Here is a 25,263-nt window from a genome sequence, read left to right as displayed (position 1 = left end):
GCAAAATTTGCGCTAATTACAACCGTTTAAGATCGTTTTGTTTTTTCGTTCTGCATTGGATACCGTGTTAAGTTAGCCTTGTTACGTTTTCAAAACTAAACTCAAATCGCTAAAAAAAAACCCCAATAACTGCACCTGTAAAACATAAAGCAAATGAAACGAACACCATTAAACTACGTATTGCACAAATCCCATCGTGCACTACCCGCCAGGAGCTGAGCCACGTCTGTCAGGGCTTTCAGCTTCCAAACTGCCGAAGATGAAAGTGACGAAAGCGTAACCGAAAGGCCAATAAGCTCGTTTCCCATCGAAACTGCATTCTACATCACGATCCAAAACTGATGCACCGTTAGCGTAGTTTGGTGATGAAACGAGCATCCTTGAAAGGGATTGGACCGTACAAAAACCACCAAAGGACATGGAAATGTTCTCCGGAGGGTGTGAAGAGCTCACTCTCTGGCGGTGCTTTCCGCCATTAATGTGCGCTGACCAACGTGATTCACCTTCAGCGGGTAGTCGCGATACACGAAGATTGCGCCATTCGTTAGCGCGTTGTATCAATCGTCACGAAACCACTGTTGTCTTCGATACTCCGATCTTCATCCCCAAAAAACCGCGCGGGGGATGTGCGATCCTAAACTCTCCAACTCTGAGCGCACTACCACTACCAACCGAAATGCGAAAGTCACAGAGACAGAGCAAAAGCGCACTGATACGCGCGGGAGATATCACACGACGTGCGTTTATAACCAAAAGAAGACTGACGGTTCGGAGACTGTCGGTAAGTAGTTCCGTGGAAAAACCGTAGTAGGCCAAACGTAGGGTCTATCAATATAATACCGAACGTGTCCCGTAATAACTGGGAACGCTTCAGACACGCAATAGGGCGAAACAGTGCTTACGGGAAGGTTCGGAAAGATGTCGCTACCACACAACGCTTTGACTCGATTTAATCAGTAAGATATGTTCTTGTTTTCATTTCAGCGTCTTATTCACATTAATTGCCCATACCCAAAAAACAAACGAGTAAAAATTGCTTAAAGATAGATCGTAACAAAAAATTTCCACCGTTAGTGAACTAAAACGAAAACTGATTCGTTCTTGTAAAAAGCGATTTTATTTAAAATTCAAAGTTAACTGCAAAACGATTTGTAAAAAAAATCGTTATTTAGGGAAAGAATAAGGAATGCCAAAATAACGCGCTAAAGCTAGTTGTTAATAGGAAAATTATAAATATTTGACATACCTCAACAACACGCTGAGTCGTTTTCCAAATTTAAAAGCTCTGGGCTCATGATTCATAAATATAAAAGCTTGACAGCGGTGGGATTCGAACCCACGCCATTTCTGACTGGTGCCTAAAACCAGCGCCTTAGACCGCTCGGCCACGCTGCCTCGGTAGTCTTGCTGTACGTCGACGCACTTTCGTTGGCTTCCATATTGCTTTCGTGATAAATTCCATTCCTTCCCATACAGCCTTCCCTACTGGGAGTTGATCGTTGCATTTAACAATTTGCTAACTAATTGCCATAATCGTTTAAGACATGATAGAGGACGGATTTTATCGATTCCCGCTAGGCTCCACTACTCACCCGAACAGACCGGCACGATCCATCCAGCCTGTATGGTCTCTGCTGACGGACATTGTTTACTGGCGCACTTTTGCATAACCTCAGCCGAGATACCATTAACTATTAACCGCACCCAGTGCCTCATTTTGTTCCCATTCTCGTACGCTCTTGCTCTCTTGGGAAAGAATGCGAGACAGCTTTGTTCCTGTGTTGCACGGGACAAAGCTTGGGCCGGGTTTTGTTTATTATAGCCCATCAGGCGAAGAATAAATTGAACCTTTCCGTTTAAGCAGGACATTCCGGGACAAATCCTAACCTTACTTTGGCCGGCGGTTATTGATCGAAAGCCACCTCCCCTGGATTGTGTTGCTCGGTGCATGGGAAACATAAAACGACGAAGGCTAATGAAGTGGCTCAAGCGCTTGGTAGGATATGCAGCCAGGATCAAGCTGTTGTGTTTGTGTGTATGAGTGTGGGACAGGTTCCGCTTGGAACCGACGCCCACCCTCAACTGTGTCCGCCATACCATCCGATTATGAATGGTTAAAACATGCAAAGTGATTAAATTTATTACGAGAACCCTTTATCACTAATCCCACACCAAAACCTGGCGGTGGTGCGCCCGAGGGATATGTTGTTGGGACTGGAAAACTTTGTCCCATAACCATCCCTCCCGGTGTGGTCTGGATGGCCACGTTCTACCGAGACAGAAGATGAAACGGTGTGTACAGCGAAGTGAACACGCCAAGTCGGCGGGAAAGAAAACATTCGCACACGAAAGGACATTAAACTTAATTCCTTCAAAGAATGGAGCACTAACCCGGGGGGGCAGAAGTTAACCCTGGAAAGCTGCTCGGGCACGTGCAACCACTGAACCACACTGGTCCGCTGAGTTGGTGTGGAGTTTTGAGCATGTACGCGCCTGAATGTGTGTGGATGTGTTTGTATGAACAGACAAGGTGTGTGTGAGTGTGCCCGCTGGTTACAGTCGAGCTGGCAAGATTAAATATTCAATAACCACGCCGGAAAAGGATCACAACTAATTCAATTAATAGCTGTCCAAAGGTGTAACTGTCCCATAAATGGAGAGAAAATGGCTGAAAACATTAGCTTTTAAGATGGATGGGCATGGTTTTTGGTTTAGCTGAGTAATGAGCTAATGAGTAAAACTTATAATGGAAACGTTACTTTCAGCAAACCCATTCAGCAAATTTGGTTGTGAAATGGTATGCTTGAAGTAAGGACATTTTTTTTATTGAAATCGATGAATAGGCTTAGATTGGTTTTTTGTTTTGTTCACAAAATTTAAAACTATCTTCCCGTTTTTAATCATATACGTGTAATAGATCGCAGTTTTTATGAAGCGATACACCTTCACTACTAGAGAGTAATAGTCAATACTATTGCCTTTTGTTTGAAGAATTGCTTTTGTTCATTATCTTCCCTATCTGGAGAAAAGGCTGATTGGCTGATGACAAAAATGCGCTGTAATACTTGGTAGTACCTTCATCAAAAGTAGGATCATGTTGCCTAAGATTTATGATTTAAATTGTTAGGAAAATTCAAATATTTTCAAAAATGTTATTATATTTTCATTTGCTCATATACTCGCCAACAGTTCACAATCAGTCTTCATTTCATGTACATCGACTTAAAGATGACTATTTTTACAAACAACCAACATTCCAATGGAACGGAATTTGTTTGACAGTTAGTAAAAGACAGTGGCCATAAAACTTACACGCTTCTGCCATAAAATTTGAAATGGTGAAGAAATGGAATTTACTTACACTGTGTAATGTAGCAGCTTTGGATTGGTTTCCATCGATGTACGATCATGCTCGTTTCGATCACTATTTACGAATGGAAAATACGAACATCTTGTATACGTTATCAAACATACATAGCACTTTGTTTTCCCTTCCACCGCCCCCCCTCTTCAAAAATGATATAAAAATAAACACACAAACGCACCTCTCTACAATCGTAATATTACGTTGCTTACACTCGGTGCGATGAAATGTTCCTTTATCGATCGTTTGTGTCTGTGTTTCACGGTTACGCTATAAAGGTGTTCCCGGCAAGCGTAACGAAATCTACTACAACTGCTGTCCAGAGCCTTACATCGACATCACCTTCGCCATCATCATTCGAAGGCGAACACTGTACTATTTTTTTAATTTGATCGTACCGTGTGTGCTGATTGCATCGATGGCATTGCTAGGATTCACCCTGCCACCGGACTCCGGCGAAAAGTTATCATTAGGTAAGTGGCAAACATATGGTTACGTTAACTGAAGATAATTACAAATACTATATTTTTTTAACTCGGTGATAACCACTTCATTGAGCATGCTTTTATTTACGGAAAGTTAAATCAAATAAATTTCGTTATTATACTAGCAGATTAATATAACAAATCCAAACTATGACCATTAACAAAACCTTTTAACTTCAATTATTTTTGTATAGCAGTTTTCTTTTCTGTGAAGTAACTCAATATTTTATTTAGTTTATATATTATTTAGAGTTTTTCACGCATTCACGCATAAGCGCTAAACTTAATGCTTTTTTATGCATTTTTAAATTTCAGGCGTAACAATTTTATTATCACTGACTGTATTTTTAAATATGGTTGCTGAGACAATGCCAGCCACATCGGATGCTGTTCCACTTTTAGGTAAGTAACGATCAATGTGAAAGATCGTTTAAAGTCAACTCTTCAATCATCAGAATATTTTCATAACATTTTTGCGGTTGTTTAAATCTATTCGTTGTTATTCTCCCACTTTTCCAGGCACATATTTTAACTGCATCATGTTTATGGTTGCATCATCCGTTGTTTCGACGATTCTAATTTTAAATTATCATCATAGAAATGCGGACACACACGAAATGTCTGATTGGGTAAGTACCAGCAGGACATCAAGTAGATAACGAAACATTTGGAACAAACGATAGCACGCTACATATTTCGCTGTACGGTGTATTCACACTCACCGGAAGTGAATTTTCTCCTTTGAGATTCCTACCCAAAAAGGCATAAGCCGGCCCCAAAGGTCATTCTATATGAAGTGGTGTGAATGCATCGTACGACCTAGAGCACATTCAACAATCGAAACACAAGGGCCAAACCGCACATAGCGTGGAGTCTCAAAGAATCATTCTCGATTCATGCTATGTGGCAAACGGTGTACTGCCACGGTTTAATGAATACTTATGCGAGTTTTCGAACCTCTCGTTAGACAGATGCCTCTCATGGCTGCGGTATCGTACGGATGCGACCGAATGCAATTTGAAGTTTGCAGTGTGGTTATGTTTTTTTTTCCACCGGTGAAATTCCACACTACTTGGTTAGTGCTGCGTTCGAAAGTCATTGTCAGTGGTCTAGAATGATGGATTTTGCACTGTTTCCCGCTATGAAATATGAATCCCGTTTGACCAAACGGCGACACAATGTCTACCAGTGTACCGAGATTGCAGCCAGTGTATGATTGGTACCTGTGCATTGGGAAGAACGCACAGAACCTGGCATGTTGCTTGCATGCAGGATGCATATAATGGGTTTGCTTCGGACGGACTGCTTTTGCGAAGATTGCGCACCTTTCTGTGAAATGTGCGTAACGAACTGTCGGCTTTCAAATGAACTGCATATTAACAAACCGGCAACTATCGTTCCGGTTCAATACGTCACCATGAATGAAAGTGGCATGAAGTAGAAGTTTGTGTCTGACATTGAATGTTTATGACTAGTGGGTCTGGAATCGAAGTGGTTCTAGTAATGGTTGGAAGTGAATTATAATGATTTTATTCTTAGTTTTTTTAAACCACATAAAGATTTGGCAAAATGAACTTTGTTACTTACAAAAGAATCCACCAAAAGATAATGAACAACTGCAAAATCGTACCGATCATTAAACATAACGAACCTGCACAAATCGTCCAAGATAGAACATAATAAAGATACTGACAAGACATAGAACAATCTGAGCATAAGAATATTCAAGTACTTTTCCATACAACCATCTACTCTGATGTGTATTGCTGCATCGATTTCCTTCAAAGGTGTACTAATCTTACGATCTTGTTATAATCTTTGAATAATGACATCTGTCAACAATTGTTTCGTGACATGTTGTTACTCAAATCAAATCCTCCAATGCTCCAAAATCGTTCATTAAACATACACATTTCAGGGTCTATTTGAATAGTAAAATCTGATTGCATTAGAAGCTTTTCTTAGCAACCTAAGTAATTCTTGTTGTGACACTTGCTCTTTCCTTAGCTTTAATTGCATATAAATGAATTATTTGGTCTATTCTTCTAAGAAAAAAACAGTGTTATGTTAAAAACAACCCAAGCCATTCTTACTGGTTAGCAAGTTTTGCAATTCCGCTCTTTATAAAAGACGTACTCAACTCGACATATTGCCCTGAGTATAACTGATTTCTTTGATTCCTGAAGAAGTGTAGCTTCCCTATCTTTTCTTTTTTCCCGGTGAAAAAAGTCGTAGAAACGAGTTTGTATCTTTTCTTGATTCAAAAGCGCATGGAATTCAAGCGTGGGATTCATGAAATCAAACATCACGAGCATTCTATCGTCCTTAATTCTATCGTTTAGTCATTCTGGTATGTTACCGTGTCTTGTAGGCGTCAGTGACTTCAATTCATATTTACGAGCAGTTTTTGGTACAAATTGTCAAGTTAAGTAATTTCATCATCAACTTTGAGGTTTAGATTCCAAATTGTTTGGCAACATTTACACACTCTCAACTCCACGATAACTTCCGAAAAATCAAATAAAAAATGATTTAAAGTTTAAGATGTTGTTCAGGACTTTATTCCACATGTTTAAACTGCCTAATGTATGAAAGAATATGTTTGAAGATTATGTGAAACGTTGGTAAAATATGACATGTTTAACAAATAATCACGTTCACTTTTTGGAGCAGGAGAGGCATGTTTCTTTATTTTTTATGTGGGTTTACAGTTCAGAGTTATTGTACCAAGAAGTAGACCTTCCAATTTGCTCTTAAAGTATCCTACAACGGAGGAAATCTAGGTTTCAGATATCTTAAGCCGGCAACATGTACGCGGTGATTACGCTCTTAGATGATTTTTTTCATTAATGTGTAACCTCCTGGTCTTTTATTCTTTCCTTCTTTACGCTTGTTCCATGGTTTTATCTGTACTTTTCGCGAAGATATTTTCATCGCTTTGATGTTTGATGGTGCCACATTTCGCTAGCCGATGTGTGTTGCGGTTTTCGTCGTTCAAGGCGGAGAAGATTTATTTATTAGTACATACTTTTCTCCTGCTTTTCTACTTTCTACTCTTTTTGGCCTCTCGTGTGATGAAAGTGATGCCATTTTTACGCTTTTTTCCATATTTTTTTCCTTCATCTGGCTGTGGCATGGCAATCGCAAGCCAATCGCCTTCGCCGATTTGCTGGTGAGCGCAAATTATCTTACCAGCCGGATGATAACGTTGGCAAGCTGGTAGGGTCGCAAAAGGAGCCCACAGAACGGTCTGTCCTGCCATGTCAAATGATGAAAGAAAAGCTGATAACGCGATCCGTGTCATCTGTCCATCGTGTTCCATGAGTTTTTTTTTTCTCATCCACTTTCAATGTTTTGTTCTATACCACACTCGGCTCTTGCCGCCCGTTCAGTGCTTCCTGTCAACAGTGTTTCCTGCAGCCAGGGGAGATAAAAACAGTGTGCGCGCGGCGTTGGGTTGAGCTTTTGAAAGACATTTTTCGTCATGACGATCGGTTTTCCACCATATCGACCCTTTTTTCAAGTCGTGTCGCTATGATAGATAAGGTACGATAGCTGTCAACGGCAACGGTGATGATGCCTGGGAGAAGCTCCACGAGCCTTTCTCATCGTCCCTATCGTCACCTTTTAACTCGTAAAGGCGTCTTCCGCAGCAACAGCAGCAGCAGCAGCAATGTAAATGCTGCCGAAAGTAGATCTCATCAAGAATCTTTCGACGGGGAAGAAACACAGAAAGAGAACTAGAGAAAATCATAAGCAAAGTAATCCTGCCTGACTTGGCTCCATAGACCACTCCCAAAAAAAAAGAAGACGGAACGCATGCTCTTGGATTATTTAAAATCATATTAGATACACAAACAAACGCGCGGCTTGAGCGATTATTTATTCAAAGCACATCCCGTGAAGGATGATGATTTTCGGCACATTCCCACACCCGCTGTTTGCCACATGATGGTTTCCTAGTAGCAAAAACGGGAAGTTTAACCGGAAGTGGATGGAGACCTTATGGACGTTGTTTGGACGCAGGAAATCCTCGCCCCGTGTCGATTTGCGCGGAAATAACGCTGAAGAAGGGGACGAAGATTGGGATGGATGGATGATATTCTGGAAAATTCTTAAACAAACGGGTACAACCACTAAACGGCTGCTAGTGGTGAAGTCGTCGGTCTGCGTGTCTCCACCACAGAGCAGACGACAGCACTGCCACTGCTCGGGACAGCCCGTGCAGTCGTGTGCGTTTAAGGCATTGCGAAGCTGAAAGCTTTTACGCTGCTTGGCACTTGACGGTAGGAGGAAAAATTCAATCTTTCCTGCCCCATCCCCGGGAAGGATGTGTGATCTTGTGTGGGAGGGAAAGCAAAAGGTTTTTTTCCTTCTCCCGTTTAGGCCCGTTTTTGTGAGTTTGTGAGTAGTATGGGATAGCAACAAATACAGCAAAGGATATGCTCATTTCACGTCTGTTCGAATAGTCCCGGGTTTGGGGTACGTATTGAAAGGACAAAGCCCGCGTATCATGTCGGTTTTTGCGTAATTCTTATCGTCCAATTTCACTTCCGTTTCTTAGTTATGTGCGAGCATGGTGCGAGCAGGAACCGTGTGCTTCATTTTCGTTTATGGGAATTTTATGGGAAAGTTTATTAAATTCATTACGCTTTTAGCAGTATGTGCTCTGGAAAATAGGCAAGATACTCCGTGACCGTGGAAGCCAAATGGGAAATGGTTACGGAAGCGAAAAAGCCCTGGTTACCCAGTGTACATGGAATCCATGTGTTGTGAAAATGTGTTTCGTTTTTTCCTTCATACGTTCCTTTCTGCTTCTAGTAGCTTAATTTAATTTATTTTCACCAACGATCCACGGTTAACTGTGCGGAAAGGTAGTTTTGAAACGTTGATGAAAATATTTACTTGAAAATTATGACATGTAAAAGATGCTCGTTTTGCAAACGGATATGTGGGATGAAATATGAAGCACGAAGACTTTAAGTCAGCAAACGAGAAACGTTTATCAGATCGTAGACTAGATTTTGTGTATAGTGCATCACAGCGAGACTTTTACATTTTACACAAAATGGCTTCTACTTAAATGGTGTTTCTAATATTATTGCATACTCTTTTCTCCCAATTCACAGGTTAGAATCATATTTTTATACTGGTTGCCATGTATTTTAAGAATGAGTCGACCCGGTAGAGACTTATCGATGGAATATCCACCAACGCCAACGTCGGACAGTTCCGAGCGGAAAGCACACATACAGGACGTCGAGCTGAAGGAGCGGTAAGTGGATCCATGGTCGATTCCTGATCCATGTTTTGAATGTCCCCACTAACTCAACTACTCTTCCACCAGATCATCGAAGTCCTTACTAGCGAACGTATTAGATATAGATGATGACTTTCGTCACAACTGTAGACCATTGACCCCTGGAGGTACACTGCCACATAATCCAACATATTTCAGGACTGTTTACAGGTAAGCAATTATTTGCGGTAGTTATGAAACCAATCACCGTTTGTACCGATTATCTGCTTCGTTCCTATTTAATCTGACATTTCTATTCCACTTTGCAGCAGTGATGATGGAAGCATCGGACCGATCGGAACTAATCGAATGCCGGATGCGATAGCGCCACCACACACGTGTTTCACATCCTCTGCTGATTACGAACTAGCTTTAATATTGAAAGAGATACGTTTTATCACCGACCAGGTATGCATACGTGGGAAAAGATCTTCTTTCCTTACAGTGAAGTTCGTCTGCCCTACTGAGCGAGTAATACAGTGCTGTACGGCTAATTCAAGGTTCTAACTAGAGAAACCCCAATGTCATTCCCGAGCAATACGAGCTAGAAGAAGCTATTGTCATAGTCTTTCTTTCTCACGCGCACATATTCTTTCGTTCTGCTCTTCACCATTTGCTTTGGTCATCAATAATCCTGCATGTCCTTCGTACTTTCGCTATTGTCACGCTTGCTACTAAAACGAAGAAGGTTACTTTTGGGGTTTTGTGTTCTTTTCCTCGTTCCGGTACCTGTCCGGTTCGTTCGCTTTAGCTCCTTTCCAAGCGGACGGCATGCCGTTGTCTGATAAATGGAAATATGTCGGTTAAGGTTAGGAAGATTGATGTTGTTTAAAGAACTGTCCTTAGCTGGTGCGCAATCGAACCGGACGCACGTGTTGGAAGTGGGCTTTTCTTATGCTGTGGTTTTAAAGGCGACAAAGATGACTATGACGATGTTTGTTGTCCGGTTTCATTCCGATAACCATCTATCATTAATTGGTCAATCGATCAAGCGGTTCTGGTTTTCGTTCTACGGAGACGAATGAGTTTTTTTTTTTTCAATTTCGTTTTAGAACGAAAATATGCTCCTAAACGAATCGAAATTTAATGTTGGTTTTGAGGATAATGTTAGTGTTTAGCTCTAAACCAGTGGACTAGTATTGACCTCATGATGTACAAGAAGACACCTAGAAAAACTATTATAGCTGATTATACCAAAAATTTACTAATTCCGAACCCGAAAGCAATAACGTTACTTGAATGTTTTAGATTTGATTTCGCTCGGTGCACTTAATGAAATCCTGGCATCTTTTTGAAAGGAAACTTAATGAATTATTTAACCCCACTTTTTCTACTTAAAAACCTTAAATAATAACAATGTTTGAATGAAAAATGATAATTTGTCACTACACATGATCGTGATCGTTCTTGAAGAAACTAACGAAGGACACCAAAGAACGAGGTTGTTCTTAGGTTGTATACATATCTCATCAAAATAAAGCCAATTTTATTATAATTACATTTTACAATACAATTTTAACAACTATACACTAATTAGCATACTTGCATAGTTGTGATGTTATTTGTATTTCCACTACTTTTTAATATCAACACTTTAAGCTCCTTTAAGGATTGTTTCCAATTGTTGCATTAAAATAATTTGTTTGAAAAACTATTTTTAAATATAATTTCATACTAAATATTAGCAATAGCTGCAGCCGTCTTACATTCTGCTTTATAAAATTTTACACAAAGCTGTCAGATTTGGGGACATTTTTGTTCTTCTGTCTTTTCCATTCTTTTAAACTTATTTCTTATTCAAATGCTTGGAATAGAGAATAGATTAGAAATTTTTATTAAGCACTTTTCTCAACATTGGAAAAACCCGTTCTATTTTCCTTCTTTTTATTCTCTTCTCTATCCAACAGATACGAAAAGAAGACGAAGAAAGCGATATTGCGAAGGATTGGAAGTTTGCAGCAATGGTAGTTGATAGATTGTGCCTTATAATTTTCACATTTTTCACAATAGTGGCAACCATAGCTGTCCTATTTTCGGCTCCGCACATCATCGTTTCGTAGCCATATGATAAGGGCTATTGTTATTGGTTTTTCCATAAAATCAATTTGTTACTAATTAAATTATTGTCAAGAATTTTTAAATGAATTCTTCGTTGCGCCATTGCGTCGCGTCGTTGTACCGGTCGGTGAAGCGGTTCGGCAGTGGGAAAAAAACAAACGAAACACTGTACGTCGGAACGTGTAAACGAGTGAAAAGAGAAAAAAAGTAAACAGAAAAATACAACCAAAAAAAAAAACGAAAACTCAACTAACGGACATTCGGGCACGGAAGCGAAGGTATCAGCATGTCCAGACATTATCGCAAGACATGAGCGACAAAACTCGGTAGCAGCATCCTCGTAAAACCGCAACCTGTTGTATCCACGCTACTAACGGACGGTGTGGAGCACACGGTATGCAAGGATTGGGGAAGCATCGTGGCAGATAGCGATAGCCAGGGGGAGGCGAAACAGATGATAGCTTTACCTAAGGGCAAAAGATTCGACCAGCAATCATTTTCGACCAAGCAAACCAAAAAAAAAACAACCTAGAGCAAAGTTAGGAAAATAATATTTAAAAAAATCACACGTAAGAGGAAACTTGACATGAGCCAAGTCAGCGTCGAGGCACGAAATGTGGATCGTGATTGCAATAGATAAATGTTTCCACCGATTCAGCCGAAGCAGCGATCGAACTAGTTTTAGTTTCTACCCTTAGTTGTAGTTTCCTAGCAAAAGAAGAAAAAAGAGAAGGAAAAAGGGCAATTGTTTAGATGTGTTGCAGAAGAAGGGCGCACAAAACTACCGCGAAAATTTAGTAAATAATTGGACAAAGAACGTATTGCCATTGCACAGAAGTGGTAGAAATGGAAGTTAAGTTGGAAGTGTAACCCACAACAAGTGGAAAACGACATTTGGTGCGATCTCCGGTACGCCCAGATCGATAAATAGCTCTGAACATCTTCCAAAACGTTCGGTGAGGCACAAACAAGGCATTCAAGATAAGACGTACCATCCTAAGAAATCGATAAAGGACAGTGAGAGATGTGGTGCATCCCCGAGATGGATACAAAAGAAAAACGATTATTTTAAGACGAAAGCGATAGACTGTTTAAGTGGAAAAAACTTTAACTCGCTTTAACCCGGTGAAAGAGCATACCTTTCTGCGCAAAGGTTGTGACGATTTCTGAAGCTGTTACCATCTTTGTTCCACCCTTTTTTCCCCGTTCCATAGCATTCCAATAATGAACCAAAAGCAATAAGAACATTTAAAACAAAACTACATGCAAATCTCAGAACCGTAGCTAAGCTATTATGCGTAAGAATTGTAACGTAAAGAACTGCTCCTGACAGGGAACGCGTGTACATTTTCCTTTCTTTGCTAGTGAAACGTGCGAAAACAATTGAAAAAGATGATGATGACGGTAGAAAACATGGGTGAGGTGCGCCAAGGAAAGCCAAAATTGTACATTTTTCTCTACACTAGAATTAAAACTCCACACACTTTGCACGGGCTTGATTCGTGGTAACGTTTTCTTTGTACTTTGTACTGCAACGGAAGGGACAACGTTTGAGTGTGCAAGACGAGATACGCGAGCAAAACGCTAATATGTTGATATGGTCATTTTATTCCCAGCCCTTTGTAATAATGTTTCCCACACATAAAGAAAAGGAAAAGGTGGTTGATGGTCTGTCTAGATCAGTCCAAACCACTCGCTAGGTGATCATTTTGCAATCGGATCAATGTTTTTCCTTTTTGGTTGTGTTTTGCGGAAGACTCATGGCGCCAAAAAAGCGTGTACATGTACTTGTTCATAGAAAGCGTATCTCTTTAGTTAATCGTAGACACTTGTATAGTTACACAACACGAAATGGCCGGCAAAGGGCATGGGTTAGTTTTGTCTCGTAACTAACCATGACGCGATCGTGTGATATATGTGAAATGAGAGAGAAGCGTAAGCACTAATCGAAAACATCCACACATCCACAAATCGGGGACTGCCTTCAGAAGGCAAAATCATGACTTTCCGGGGTTTTTGTGCGTTGGAAAGTGAAGCTGTAATTTAAACAACACAATATGTAAGCACCTACACACATGCGCACCGTATCCGTATCACTGGTAAAGATGCGACTGCAACAAAAAAAAACCTACCTATTGGGACATACAGGGAGGGAGGCACAGATGGCGAAGCGCGGCTGTACTTCGCACGCTTTTCCACCGAATGTCGCTAAAGGGAGGAGGCGCCATTTAAGTTATCGTGTAAGGGAAGCACAAAACCCTTCACAGAAGGGGGTGCGTAATAAGTTGTGCGTGTGGATAGGAAGACAGGGAGAATGTTTCTTTTTGTGTTTGTCGTTTATTAGTGTTGCCATTTTTTCCATCTACCCGACCGCCGACCGATCGAGCGTGACATTGTGCAAACACACACTGTGACAGTCGATCGATCGTTGGGTGTACGGGGGAAACGAAAATTTGTGCAACCGAAACAGTAAAGTGAAATTTCTAAATTACTAATCAAAGCCGACTGTGGAACGGCTCGCGAAATGGATGGAGTATGGGGGGATGAGTGTGCCAAGTGTACACTGCCAATGGTGTGTGTGAAAAGATGGAAAAGGATAAGGTGAGTCAACTGTTGTTGGCAGTGCGTCGATGAAAAATCATATGATAGGAAGAGGTTGTTGTGTGATAGGAAGAGGATAATTAAAATAATTAAATATTGTTTTTTTCTTCAATTTTTTTAGATTTTTTTTAATATCTTGTCTTGTGTTGTCATTAAATATTTATAATCATAGGTTTTGTTAAGGTGAATGTCTTCTTTAACCTATTTTCTTTATCATTCTATTTATTATCTGATAAAGTACTGTTGGTATAGTTTATATTATTTTTTTTTATTTATTTGTGCAAATTTTATTCATCGTAGATATATTTCTTATCAAAAAAACAACTACGAGTTCGTTTAAATTTATTAAAATACTTAAAAATGCTTCTATTACAATCTTCTTCATCTTCATGTGGTATATCATCACGCCGACCTTTTGTCCTTGAGATATGGTAACAGCGTTAGTAGAAGATCAAGCAAGAGCATCCTTAAACTTACGAGTTGTATTTATTAAATTATTAGCAAACAACAAACTAATGAAAAAAAATAATTCCACAACGTTCACGAACCGCATAGGGAACACCGCAGTTCTGTGACCATTTTGTACCATATAGTAGAAAGAAGTTTAAAACAAAAGTGCACAAATATTTACTCACACGCCTACACGAGCAGAAGAACTACAGAAACTAAACTAAAGATTCGATCAAAATGCACCTACCCGAAACCCTCTAAAAAAAAACAACTCCCCGTTACAACTGGAACTATTTAAGCGTACAGCGAAAACGAAACAAAAATGCATCCTTATCAAAAGAAAAATCCATAGCCCGGGATGGAAAAGTCTTAACCTGCATGATAAGACCAGTAAATGAAACAAAGTAAAACACAAACGGTGCAAACAAATAAGTACTAGTGAAGAAAATGCGCAAAACATTATCAACAGCGGCAAGACTGTGATATATAAAGAAGAAAAGAAATATTATTAACTCGTAACGGAAAAATAAACACTCCTACGGTAAACTCTCTGGCAGTAAAACATGAAAACAGAAATGAAGAAAGGAAGAAGATCGGTAAAAGAAAGCTGCAACTGAATCTCAAAGTAGTGAGATGAAGAATTCCAAAAAGATCGGAAAAATATCAAACGAAAACAACCAATGAGAAAATCAGAAATAGAAGACAAAAAAGACAAAAAGAGCATACAAATGGTTCATCTAGAAATTGCACAATTTTGTTGTTTTTTTTAAGAATGATGTTAATTAAGTATAACACTTTCAGTATTTACAACGTGAGAAACTTTTTGCAAATTTTGAGTTATTATTGATTTGTTTACAAAATTGGTTGTTGAAAGTGTAAGAAAGTGTGGAAAAGATTATCGCATACAAAGAACGAGTGAATTAATTTTCGATCAATCGAAAGTTTCTGTTCTTTTCACATCTTTGTGTGACTTTGTTAGTTTCCTTTCGCATAATATTTCCTACAATCGTTCAGTGACACTAATGCCAACACCACATGCTCGATGAAGCAGCAACGTTAGGCAATGGCGAGTAATAAGAAACACATCCGTTGACATTGGGATTTACGTGACAACCGATGGAAGAAATCTACAGTCGCATTTCTTATTAAAATGTAACAAATTCAACGTTGATATTTGACCTAAGACTTATTAAAAGAAAACACACAGAAACAAAACAAAAAGAGCAAAAGCAAGTATAGATAACAGCAGTTCCCACAGTATGTTCCTGAGGCTAGGCAAACTTTAGGAAAAAAAATGACAGAAAACAATTGGCATCGACTTACCTGCGTAAGCTAGTTTTCATCCCTTAAAATGAGCAATCTTGTTAGCAGAAATTAGGAGACATTTTTAGCAGATTTAATTACCACACACTGTTGTAAATAGGTCGGGAATTTTGAGTTGACACCGTTTCGACCAGATTCGTTGCTTTGCTGTTTAAAATCACTGTTTTGTTTGTCTTTCAACGACCCTTTTTATTACAGTTAGGTTTAAATCATAACTGCCAAGGGGCAAAGTAAATAAAATGTTTATGTGTACGTAGGCAAAGGCTAAAACGCTTACACTATGTGTTTGTTGCTTGTGGATTATAGTCTTTCGAGCGTAATCGTTATCTGTTTAGGAACTTGCTCGTGTCTACTGCCAAATGGATTCATCAGTAGCCATCACACTATTAAGAGTTTATTCCATTTAGTCGTCTTTCAATATGCTGGCTCTTGCCATGTGTTTCCGTTGGCTTCAATGTGTTTTCATACTCTCTTATTGGACCGTATCAAGTATATCCCTTCGTATTATTACACCAAACTGTCCTAGACAATTTATGGCAACCTGTTCTACGTTATACACACTCATTCGCATGATGGTAGCAGTGTGAGATGCTCTAATTGTAAGTGTGTTTTGTTTTCTCAATTTCTAAATCTTAACAGAAAATAGATTATGTAGTTTCTAGCTCGTGTGAAATGCGCGTGTACACCCTCTGTTAAGCAAACAGAGTGTTAAAGAGAGAGAAGAGAAATGACAAAAGTGATAGTGGTGACACAAGTGAATTTGTCCCCAGACATTGTTTAGACAAATTGAAACAATCCTACAGAATGTTAAGCAAACTAGTGACCCGATCAACGATACAACCGAAACGGACCTGCTGCCTATGTTCATATTGTCTTGAGCATATGGTGAAGCAGCATGTACATAAATTTCTTTACCGGGTCTCATGTACGATGCCCAAGGTGGACCCTTTTTCGGTGCGTCTGTAACTGTGTGAGTGAGAGGTAATTCCACTGAACACAGCGTTTGCAGCGATAACCGATAAAATTATACATTTTCAATCAATTATGAATAGATAAGCCGATAGTTAATTGACAGTAAAGCAAATTGATGAGTAAGCCAAGGATATAAATGAGAGAAAATAATAAGCTAAACATTAAAAACAAAGTACACAAAAACACACCACAACAAAACCGCAACAAATCCCAGATACAGAAAACGTAATGTTTAAAAATTAAAAAGTAAATAAATATAATAAATATATATATACAAATATACATATAACTAGTTATACATAAAGTACGCGTACACTAATTATAGAACAATGAATTACTAAGGATAAATCGTACCATCGAGCGCCCCGTCGCACATGGTCTTACATCAACTGGCTGGTGGAGGGGGGTATGCGGGCGCGAACGGCAAAAGTCCTTTTGGTAGCTAATACTTCAGTTTTTGTACGGTCCGTCCGGGCATCCCCCCGTTCCAATACGAGCAAATCGAGCGTTTTGAGCGTGAATTATAGCACCCACTTTCGGTGTAACCGGTAGGCAGGGGGCAGGTTTTACGGGGTGGCGCAATGGAGACGTTTGGTTCACGGTGCTTCCGGTTGTCTGGTTTTGCCGAGGGTCGAACCATTCGTCCCTCTCCGTTTCCGTAAGCCCCGCAACCCTAGCCGATGGTGGCTGAAATATTTAAGAAATTCTATGAATTTTTCATAAAAAGTAAAGGTAAACCAAATTGTAAAGTTGAGCTAGCGTGTAAGAAACATAATCAATTCTTCTTAGGGGGTCGATAAGAGCGGGAACGGGACGACACTTACTGATATATAAGAAATCAAATCGGAATGAATCCTTTAACTCGTAGATTTACGCTAGACTAGTGAAGGAAATTGAAGAAAGTAAGAAAAGTACATAAGTCAGGAAGTGCAAGAAATGCAGGGCCTGTGCTTCCCTTTTCAACGTAAAGAGTGCACCCACACACACGCATCCATTTACTAGGGATAAGAAGAATCGTGGTGCAAAAAGAGTAAAAAAACGTGGCGATGGGTGAATATGGAATGGAGGACACAAAAAAAGGACACAAATGACGATATTGTTGAGTGAGCGATTTTCGAAAAAAAATTAAACATATTACAAATTAAACCAACACACACATACACATACACGATAAAAAAAAAAAACAAAACAAAATGGTGGCCAATCAATTGCAATTAAGCGATAGTTTATTAGATCGTTAATAGAACAATTCGAGTGCAAGCGAACGGGGAACGAATTCAATGGCCACCAAGGCAATCTTAAACCATAAGCACCAGACGAAACGAGGGAATGGAAGCAATGGGCGATCAGTACGAATTGGAACGAAATTACATTATTAGTAAGGTTTACGGAGCATTGCAAAAGTATAAAATTTAGTTAAACGTACAAAAAAAAAACAAAACAACTGAGAGCATGAGAATTACCTGCGAATTGTGTGCCAAGCCAAAACTAACGCGGCCATGGGAACTGTCTTTAAGAATGTGGCAGAGTGTGTCATCGGTGGTGGGTACGTCATGGTGGTGGAGCAAACGCTATGCCTGTAGCCCACTGCGCATCGTCCGACGATGTAAAGCAAGCCAAAATGTTAAGTCAATGCATATTTAAAAGCGAAACCCACATGACACGGTCATTTACATTTAAAAAACAAAATAAAATAAAGTAAAACTTTCACGCAAAATTCTTACATCCTAATGCAATTGCTACATCAGTTTCGGAAATTCGGTACATTTTCCTACTTCATGAGTGAGTTCGTAATGGCAAGGTTGAAGGTGAAGTTTGGAGTGAATTAAACCAAAATCTAACAACAACTAAATTCCGAACAATTAATCGAATTTCATTAAATCAAACCCGATGCCAAAAAACACACACACACACATACCCACAAATACACACACAATTTCCACACATGAAAAACAAAATCCCAACGCACAGTGAAATAAAAACTCTTAGAAAAAAAAATACAATCGAACATATTTAAAAGAAATAACACACCCACACGAACAGAACAGGAAAGTAGAAAGGCACAAAACACAAGGTAATGTTAGTCCGTTTTCCTGAAAGTTTAATAACGCACCCTTTCAAAATGTACGTCTATTGCAAATGCACTTGCATTTCCTACCGCCCCCTTCCAGAGTGATAAAAAGACAGATGTAAAGCAAACATTCGTAAACCAAAAAAATTGCAAGTAAAATGTACACCGTTAGGAGATGGCAGTTGCTGAAAAAATCCTTCAAAAATGTACCATATCATACATTGTGGGGTAAACAAAAAAGTACTTAAGTAAGTTTAATCGAATGCATGGTTCGGTGCGTGACGCCCGTTACAATTTTCTCCCGCCCTATTTGGTACGATCCGACGACCGATTTCTATCCCAACGAAAATGAATCGAAAGGCGTAGTTCCCTTCCGGGTTCGGTTCGTTAACAGACTAGCAAGAGGAGGAAGCTACTGCATCTTATTCTAGAACGTTTTGTGAGATATGTTGAACAGTTAAATCCCCACCCTGCGGTAGGCTAGCTTGATTTCACCACCGTTATTGTACGTAAATTGTGTAATGACTGAGGCAGACCCACTGTCCACGATGGTAACCATTTACACGGAGAGACAAATCTAGGCTTTTGGTTTCCCCGTCTTAGGTTTCTAATGTTGAAAATTTTCTAGTTTCTTCAAATGCAACGGGACGGATCCTGATGCGCATTACGCCATTTATATCATATACCAGTTCCAGACCTTTTTTGGGTGAGGAAAACTTCGGGAGCGAAAAGCGCTAGTCTTGCATCCCGAAGACAGTGACAAGATTGTAGAATTATATAGGTTTTTTATTCACACTTTAGGTGATATTTTTATGAGGCCAATTGTAGATTGAATCGTCTAGCAAAGGACGCACAATTTCTTTCCATTATATTCCTAATCCTTGTGGAAAGAAGATGAGGATATGTGGTTTTAAGTTACTATCTTTACTGTCCGCACTGGTTGAGATAGTCCACGCATATATTTTGGTACAATTTTATACCACTCAAAGCCCTGGACTGAAACGCATATTGACGAAACTGGTTGGACACCGAGTGACTGCTCGTGTAAGAGCGATGCGGCAGACAAAAAGGTATGGGCTATGGTAACCCATATGCGACCCTACGCAAGCAAACATTCCTGTCCCTAAGAAGGTAAACTTACTAATTAAGTCCAAAACCGTAACAGCACCACGACACTAAACGCACCAGACTTGCAGCAGGAATCAGAGCAGGAATCGAACGTTATTGAATAGCAAATAAAAACTCTTACTAATACTAATATACCACATTACCGAATTGCAGCGACATAAAACACATGAACACACAAACACTTAAAAATCAATTTTCTAAGCAGTTTACATAAATTTGATAAATGTGAATATTTTAATTAGTAAAGAAAAAAAAACAAACCTAACCATGAAAATTCCATGAAAAGAAATAAAAGTCTTACAACACACATAGTCAACACACATGGCAACACATGTACACAACAGAGACACACGCAAACTTATACAAATCCCTTATAATGAGGAAAGAAATGGTAACAATTGAGTCTAAAGAACAGATAATTAAAATCATCTAAATAAACCATACAAAATCAACGGTTGAAATACGAAAAGCGTAACGAAGGAAAATTTATGGAAAATGAGGGAATCTTTTGAATTTTCAATTATAAAATCCGTATGAAAATTTGTTAAAGTTCTGATAATTTTGTTTGTTGCTTTTACGATGTATTATTCATGTAATAGGCTTATTTGACTGCGAAATTAAAATTACTTTTTATTTTTTTAAACAACAGTAATTTTAAAAGCTTTATAAGTGTCAAATAATCGTATTAAACCTACATATCTTTATTCCGTTTTAAAAATATGAATTTGTTCTTTTTTATATTATGAAATGGTTTATAATTTTCTTATGCTATTGAATATGTTTGCCAAAAAAAGGTACTTAATGTTGACGATGCAACGGTTTTAAATGTTTCAAATGACTCTTTGCACGACCCATATTAGACATCCGGTTCCCAAATATCACTCTCCTTATAATTCGGTTTCACTTCATCTACCGTAAGATTAATGCATCTTACTAAGCAATAATTCAAATGCATCCTTGATAAATTAAACGAAATAAAGCGATATTGGAATGTTGTTCTCATCTGCGTATTAAAATAAAGCATAAATTATGAGTAAACACAGAACAACTTGCAAAAGCGTTAAGCAAGAGGCAAGAATCACAAACTAAGTATCGTGAGCAAAAGCGTTCCCATTAAGTGAGGGTTTTTGGGGCAGACAAAAAAATTAAAGCAAAAATTAAGAAGAAGAAGAAAAACCAAACACACACACACGCATTACAGATGATTTGTTTCACATGCGAAAGCGCAACGAGGCACCAAAAGCAAGATGCGCATACGTTTTTTCATTACCCATTTGTAGATATGACATTGAACAAATTATTAATCGAATTATTCAAATGGAAGCCAATTGGGACTGCCGAGTGGGGGGGTCTATCAGCAGGACCAGGGGTAAGAGTGAATGAGTTAGCAAGCGTCAGACAAAAGAGTCAAAATATCATAGACAGCGACACAAACTCACTAGACACAACAGAAAAAAACTCTGTAATAGACTGCCATTGTGTATAAGTGATTTGAAATTTCGAAAGTAACGAAACAAATCAGACGTAAAGCCAAACGAATATTATACCAAGTTTCGGACACGAATCTTGGCACGTTTTGGTTTTGCAAAAGGAAAGAGAACAGATTATTAGAGTCAAAAACAAAACCTACCTTACCTTACCTAAGAAGAGGGCAGCACATACAAAAACGTTAAGGAAATCAACACGGACACTTACGCTCTGCAATACACCACTACCAAGCAAGTAACTGACCTTAGACAGACTCAATGGCGGCAGATACGCTGCGCATCGTTTGCGAAACTGGTCACGAAGGAATAGTTATACCCTGGCCAAACAGGTTTGAATCTCTTAAAGCAAAGCAAAATGGATCTGCCCGTGAGGCGAATGTGATTTTGTACATATTAAAAACAAAAATCTTAGGAACTCAAACAAAAACAAACAAAAAAAAAGTCATAAGCCAGAGTATATAGTGTAGGTCGCGATAAACCAAAAACGTGAACGAATGTTCGAAAGGGGTCGGTGAAAAGCGAACCGTTTGGATGATGCGCCGGGTGTTGAAGCAAATAAAGAAGAGTACGTTAATCATACATTTGAAGAACGAAAAAAAAAACAGGAATCACTGGTCATTTCACTGGGTACAACCAATGCCATCAGCCAACGGGTTCGAATGCACTGTTCGGGTTCGGTACATCACACTCATTTCCAACCTTCGAATGTCAATCGTTTCGTACGTCAGAAATATAAACCTTAATGCAAGAAAAAAAAAAAGACAAACAGTTTAAGCAAATTTGCGAAGTAAAATATTTATAAAGTCTAATGCGAAAAGATCAACAGGAAATATAAATAAAATGCAAATGGTTTCGTTGCAAGCAAGACAGAAATATTATTAAAATCCTTAACACAGTACGACCGTTAAAATGAAACGTACGCTACATGAAAAAGCCACCTGGTTCCCATGCATCCGGTAAAAAGACGTCTGCGGCTCCGAATAGCTAACGGAAGGGAAACGTTTTGTTACGTTAGTTTGTAAAATAAAGTGAACGAGAGATTAATTCATTATCGTATTAAAAAAAAGGAAAACACAAAACAAACCACTGGTTCATCATATCAGTACGCGCAGCCAAGCCAAGCATAGACCAGAAAGGCTAGGCCGGGCCTTGGGTAGCTAATAGAACATTTTCCTACTCTCACTGTCAATAAAATAGATACACAAACCGATACACCGATACTTTTTGCAAGCAGCAACCAAACAACCAATTAACAAAAGAACAAATCCATTAGAAATGCAAAATGATTCCAAAGCGCACAGTGTAAGCCATTAGCGAATTACACTAGATAATATGCAAAACAATAAAACAAAAAGGGAGTAAATTCAACTAAGGATTGAAAGTTGTTCAAAACGTTATAGACACACTGCAAGCAAAGAAAGATACCTTCATTAAGCAACTTAACAACCACCTTGTACACAAAACAATAGGACAAAATGCAAATGGCAAAACCGACAAACGCACAAACGGGCCAGTTTCGCAAAAAGAAATACTCTTATGTTTTGTTCTGTAAACAAAGAAAAAAAAACCAAACAAAACAAATAAACAAATATAAACAAAAACGCTGGAATTAACAAACCAAACTGAGAGCAAACCATGGAGATATCAGTACAGAACCATTCATAGGTAATGATGATTTACATATTTTTGTGAAAGATTAATGTAGCTTGAAATTATGTAAAAGGGAAAAGTTGTGTCAACATGCTGAAATAGTTTTTATTGCTATTTTTTACCGACGTTTACTTAATGTTACGAATATGAAATGAGAATGAATTAGCACGATCGAGACGGGAGCGGAATGGTGAAAAAAACGATCTTTAATCGCTAAAACAAAGCATCCTGTACGAGAATTATACTCGAATTCAATTCAACTAGCCAAATTGTTACGGAATCCATACGAAGCGATTACACTACACCACTAACGTGAGTTACGGACGCGTACAGTAATATAGACGAGAATGGTACCACTGGTCAGGTGGAATGGCAATACAAAGAATCTACATCTTGCGGTAGAAAAGGAACCAATAGCATTTGCAATAACGGTGGCATACGATGCTAACAAATATGCATACGTCAATAACAACACAGGAACGCGGTACGAATGGTACGAATCATAGTTTGCAAATCAGTACGTTTTGTAATTAACCATTGCAACAAATTGAACACGAACACGAGTAGAACAAGTAAATAATGAATCGAACACAAAACATAGTAACAGAAAACCGAAGTACAGAGGAGAAGAAGAGAAGAAAAATGATACACATAACAAAAACCATTCAGACCGACAGCATACAAGAATAAACACATCTCTAGCCAGAAGACGACGAATACGGGAGTACGTGAGAAGGCGAAATAGTAGTGACAGAGGATAGTCAAATCGTGCGCAGAATGATTGAGGGATGTGAACTCTGAAAATACGTTTCTGATAATAAATTAAAAAATTGACAAAAAATTAATCAACCGTGCGTACTGTGGTTTTGTTGGATGTTATGAAAGAACCCGTCAACAAAAATGCAAACTGTGCTGGAAAATATTTCTTTGGTATGCTTTAACAAACTCCAAACTGAAACACCACCATTGGATGATTTAATCGCTTGTTGTAAAATTAGTGCGTGACGTAAGCGTGACAATTCATTTCAACCGTTGCGAATGTGTCGCCGTTCTGATTGCGCCGCTCGTTACGGCAATGGACGATGGGGGTATAGCTCAGTGGTAGAGCATTCGACTGCAGATCGAGAGGTCCCCGGTTCAAACCCGGGTGCCCCCTTTGTTGTACGGTTTTGAATGAAGGAGAAAGATTTTTACATTCCACGGCTAGTTAGATACCTATTTGAGTGGGAGGTGGTAGTTTTATAGAGAGATAAAAAGTGGTTTAATTTTATCTTTCATTTATATGAATTGTTAAGATTTTAATTGATGATGATTTTCTCAACTGTATACGATTTTTTTTAATCTTATTTTATGCTTCCTATATCTTCATCAAGTACTTGTAGTATTTATATTTGTAGCATTTAACAATAACCACTAATAATTGTAATATATAATGCAGACCATTCGAATAGCTAACGTAATAGCTAAGAGTTAGCTCTTTTATTAACATATTTTCATGAATTTTAACAGCAAGATATGTTCTATGAACTAGCGGGAATACTATTATTTTTACTTTATTCAAAAGAGTATTTTTTCCTAATTTACTATTTCTTTCTATCTTCCAAAAAATTTGGTTTTGACCGAAAAAAACTCGATACTCTCCAACGCACGCAGGTTTAATTTAACATTGCATTATGCTAACTGTTTCCGTGGTGTAGTGGTTATCACATCCGCCTAACACGCGGAAGGCCCCCGGTTCGATCCCGGGCGGAAACACTACCAATTTTTTTTTCACAAATATCCTTTTTTATTATATTAATAAAACGTAACATATAGGCTTCTCTTACTCTTTGGAATGCTCCTTCTTCCGAATGTATTCTGTTGCTCGTATAAATCTTCAAAAACCTCAGCAAAAATGGTTAAAAACTAAATTTAAAAAAAAGGTTAAGAATGTAGGACACTTACTGCATTGGTTAATCGATTATTGAGCAAAACTTTACGATTCATAAATCAAATCAAGTCATCCAACCATTCTGTACCAATTCCTCTACAATATTCAATGGTCCTCTACCGCGCCTTTACGCAGCCCATTTTCTTGTTTATTATCGCAGCAATATACATAACGCCGGCCTTCGCCTTCAACTACTGGTTGAACAGTCTTTGAACGGTACAACTCATCTTCCCACCCACGGTTCCCCACACTCATCATCCCATATTGTCTCTTCGTCGTGATTTGTGAAACCATATTTACTGTATTTGTTATGATAATCAAAAATGTATGCGCGATCTACCTCCAACCAACTGAGCCAACAAACACCAACGGAAGGCATTTTTTCCGAGTGGCACAAAAATTTTGCGTCCCATTTTGTGAAACTCGCACGTAACGAAAGCAAAAG

At 38.7% G+C, this 25,263-nt stretch overlaps 1 protein-coding gene and 3 non-coding genes across 9 annotated transcripts in view; 3 read left to right on the top strand and 1 right to left on the bottom strand.

The window, feature by feature from the left end:
* Positions 1-12,965, top strand: part of LOC125765575 (neuronal acetylcholine receptor subunit alpha-7-like) — a 72,552-nt gene extending 59,587 nt beyond the window's left edge. For all 6 annotated transcript variants that reach the window (XM_049430879.1, XM_049430876.1, XM_049430875.1 and 3 more), the window contains exons 9-15: positions 3,643-3,837; positions 4,165-4,251; positions 4,369-4,478; positions 8,979-9,124; positions 9,197-9,319; positions 9,418-9,556; positions 11,056-12,965. In XM_049430879.1, coding sequence (XP_049286836.1) covers positions 3,643-3,837; positions 4,165-4,251; positions 4,369-4,478; positions 8,979-9,124; positions 9,197-9,319; positions 9,418-9,556; positions 11,056-11,208 — 953 coding nt within the window. In that variant the 3' untranslated portion in view covers positions 11,209-12,965. The remainder of the gene's footprint in view (positions 1-3,642; positions 3,838-4,164; positions 4,252-4,368; positions 4,479-8,978; positions 9,125-9,196; positions 9,320-9,417; positions 9,557-11,055) is intronic.
* Positions 1,316-1,395, bottom strand: Trnal-uag (transfer RNA leucine (anticodon UAG)). Its single transcript has one exon. It is a non-coding gene; the product is annotated as a tRNA-Leu (tRNA).
* Positions 12,966-23,972: 11,007 nt separating the features above from the next.
* Trnac-gca (transfer RNA cysteine (anticodon GCA)) lies at positions 23,973-24,044 on the top strand. The gene has a single exon. It is a non-coding gene; the product is annotated as a tRNA-Cys (tRNA).
* A 526-nt stretch (positions 24,045-24,570) lies between these two features.
* On the top strand, positions 24,571-24,643 carry Trnav-aac (transfer RNA valine (anticodon AAC)). Its single transcript has one exon. It is a non-coding gene; the product is annotated as a tRNA-Val (tRNA).
* Positions 24,644-25,263: the final 620 nt, after the last annotated feature.

Source organism: Anopheles funestus, chromosome 2RL (genome assembly GCF_943734845.2).
Source record: "Anopheles funestus chromosome 2RL, idAnoFuneDA-416_04, whole genome shotgun sequence".
Classification (NCBI taxonomy): domain Eukaryota; kingdom Metazoa; phylum Arthropoda; class Insecta; order Diptera; family Culicidae; genus Anopheles; species Anopheles funestus.
This window is presented reverse-complemented; position numbering and strand designations above follow the sequence as displayed.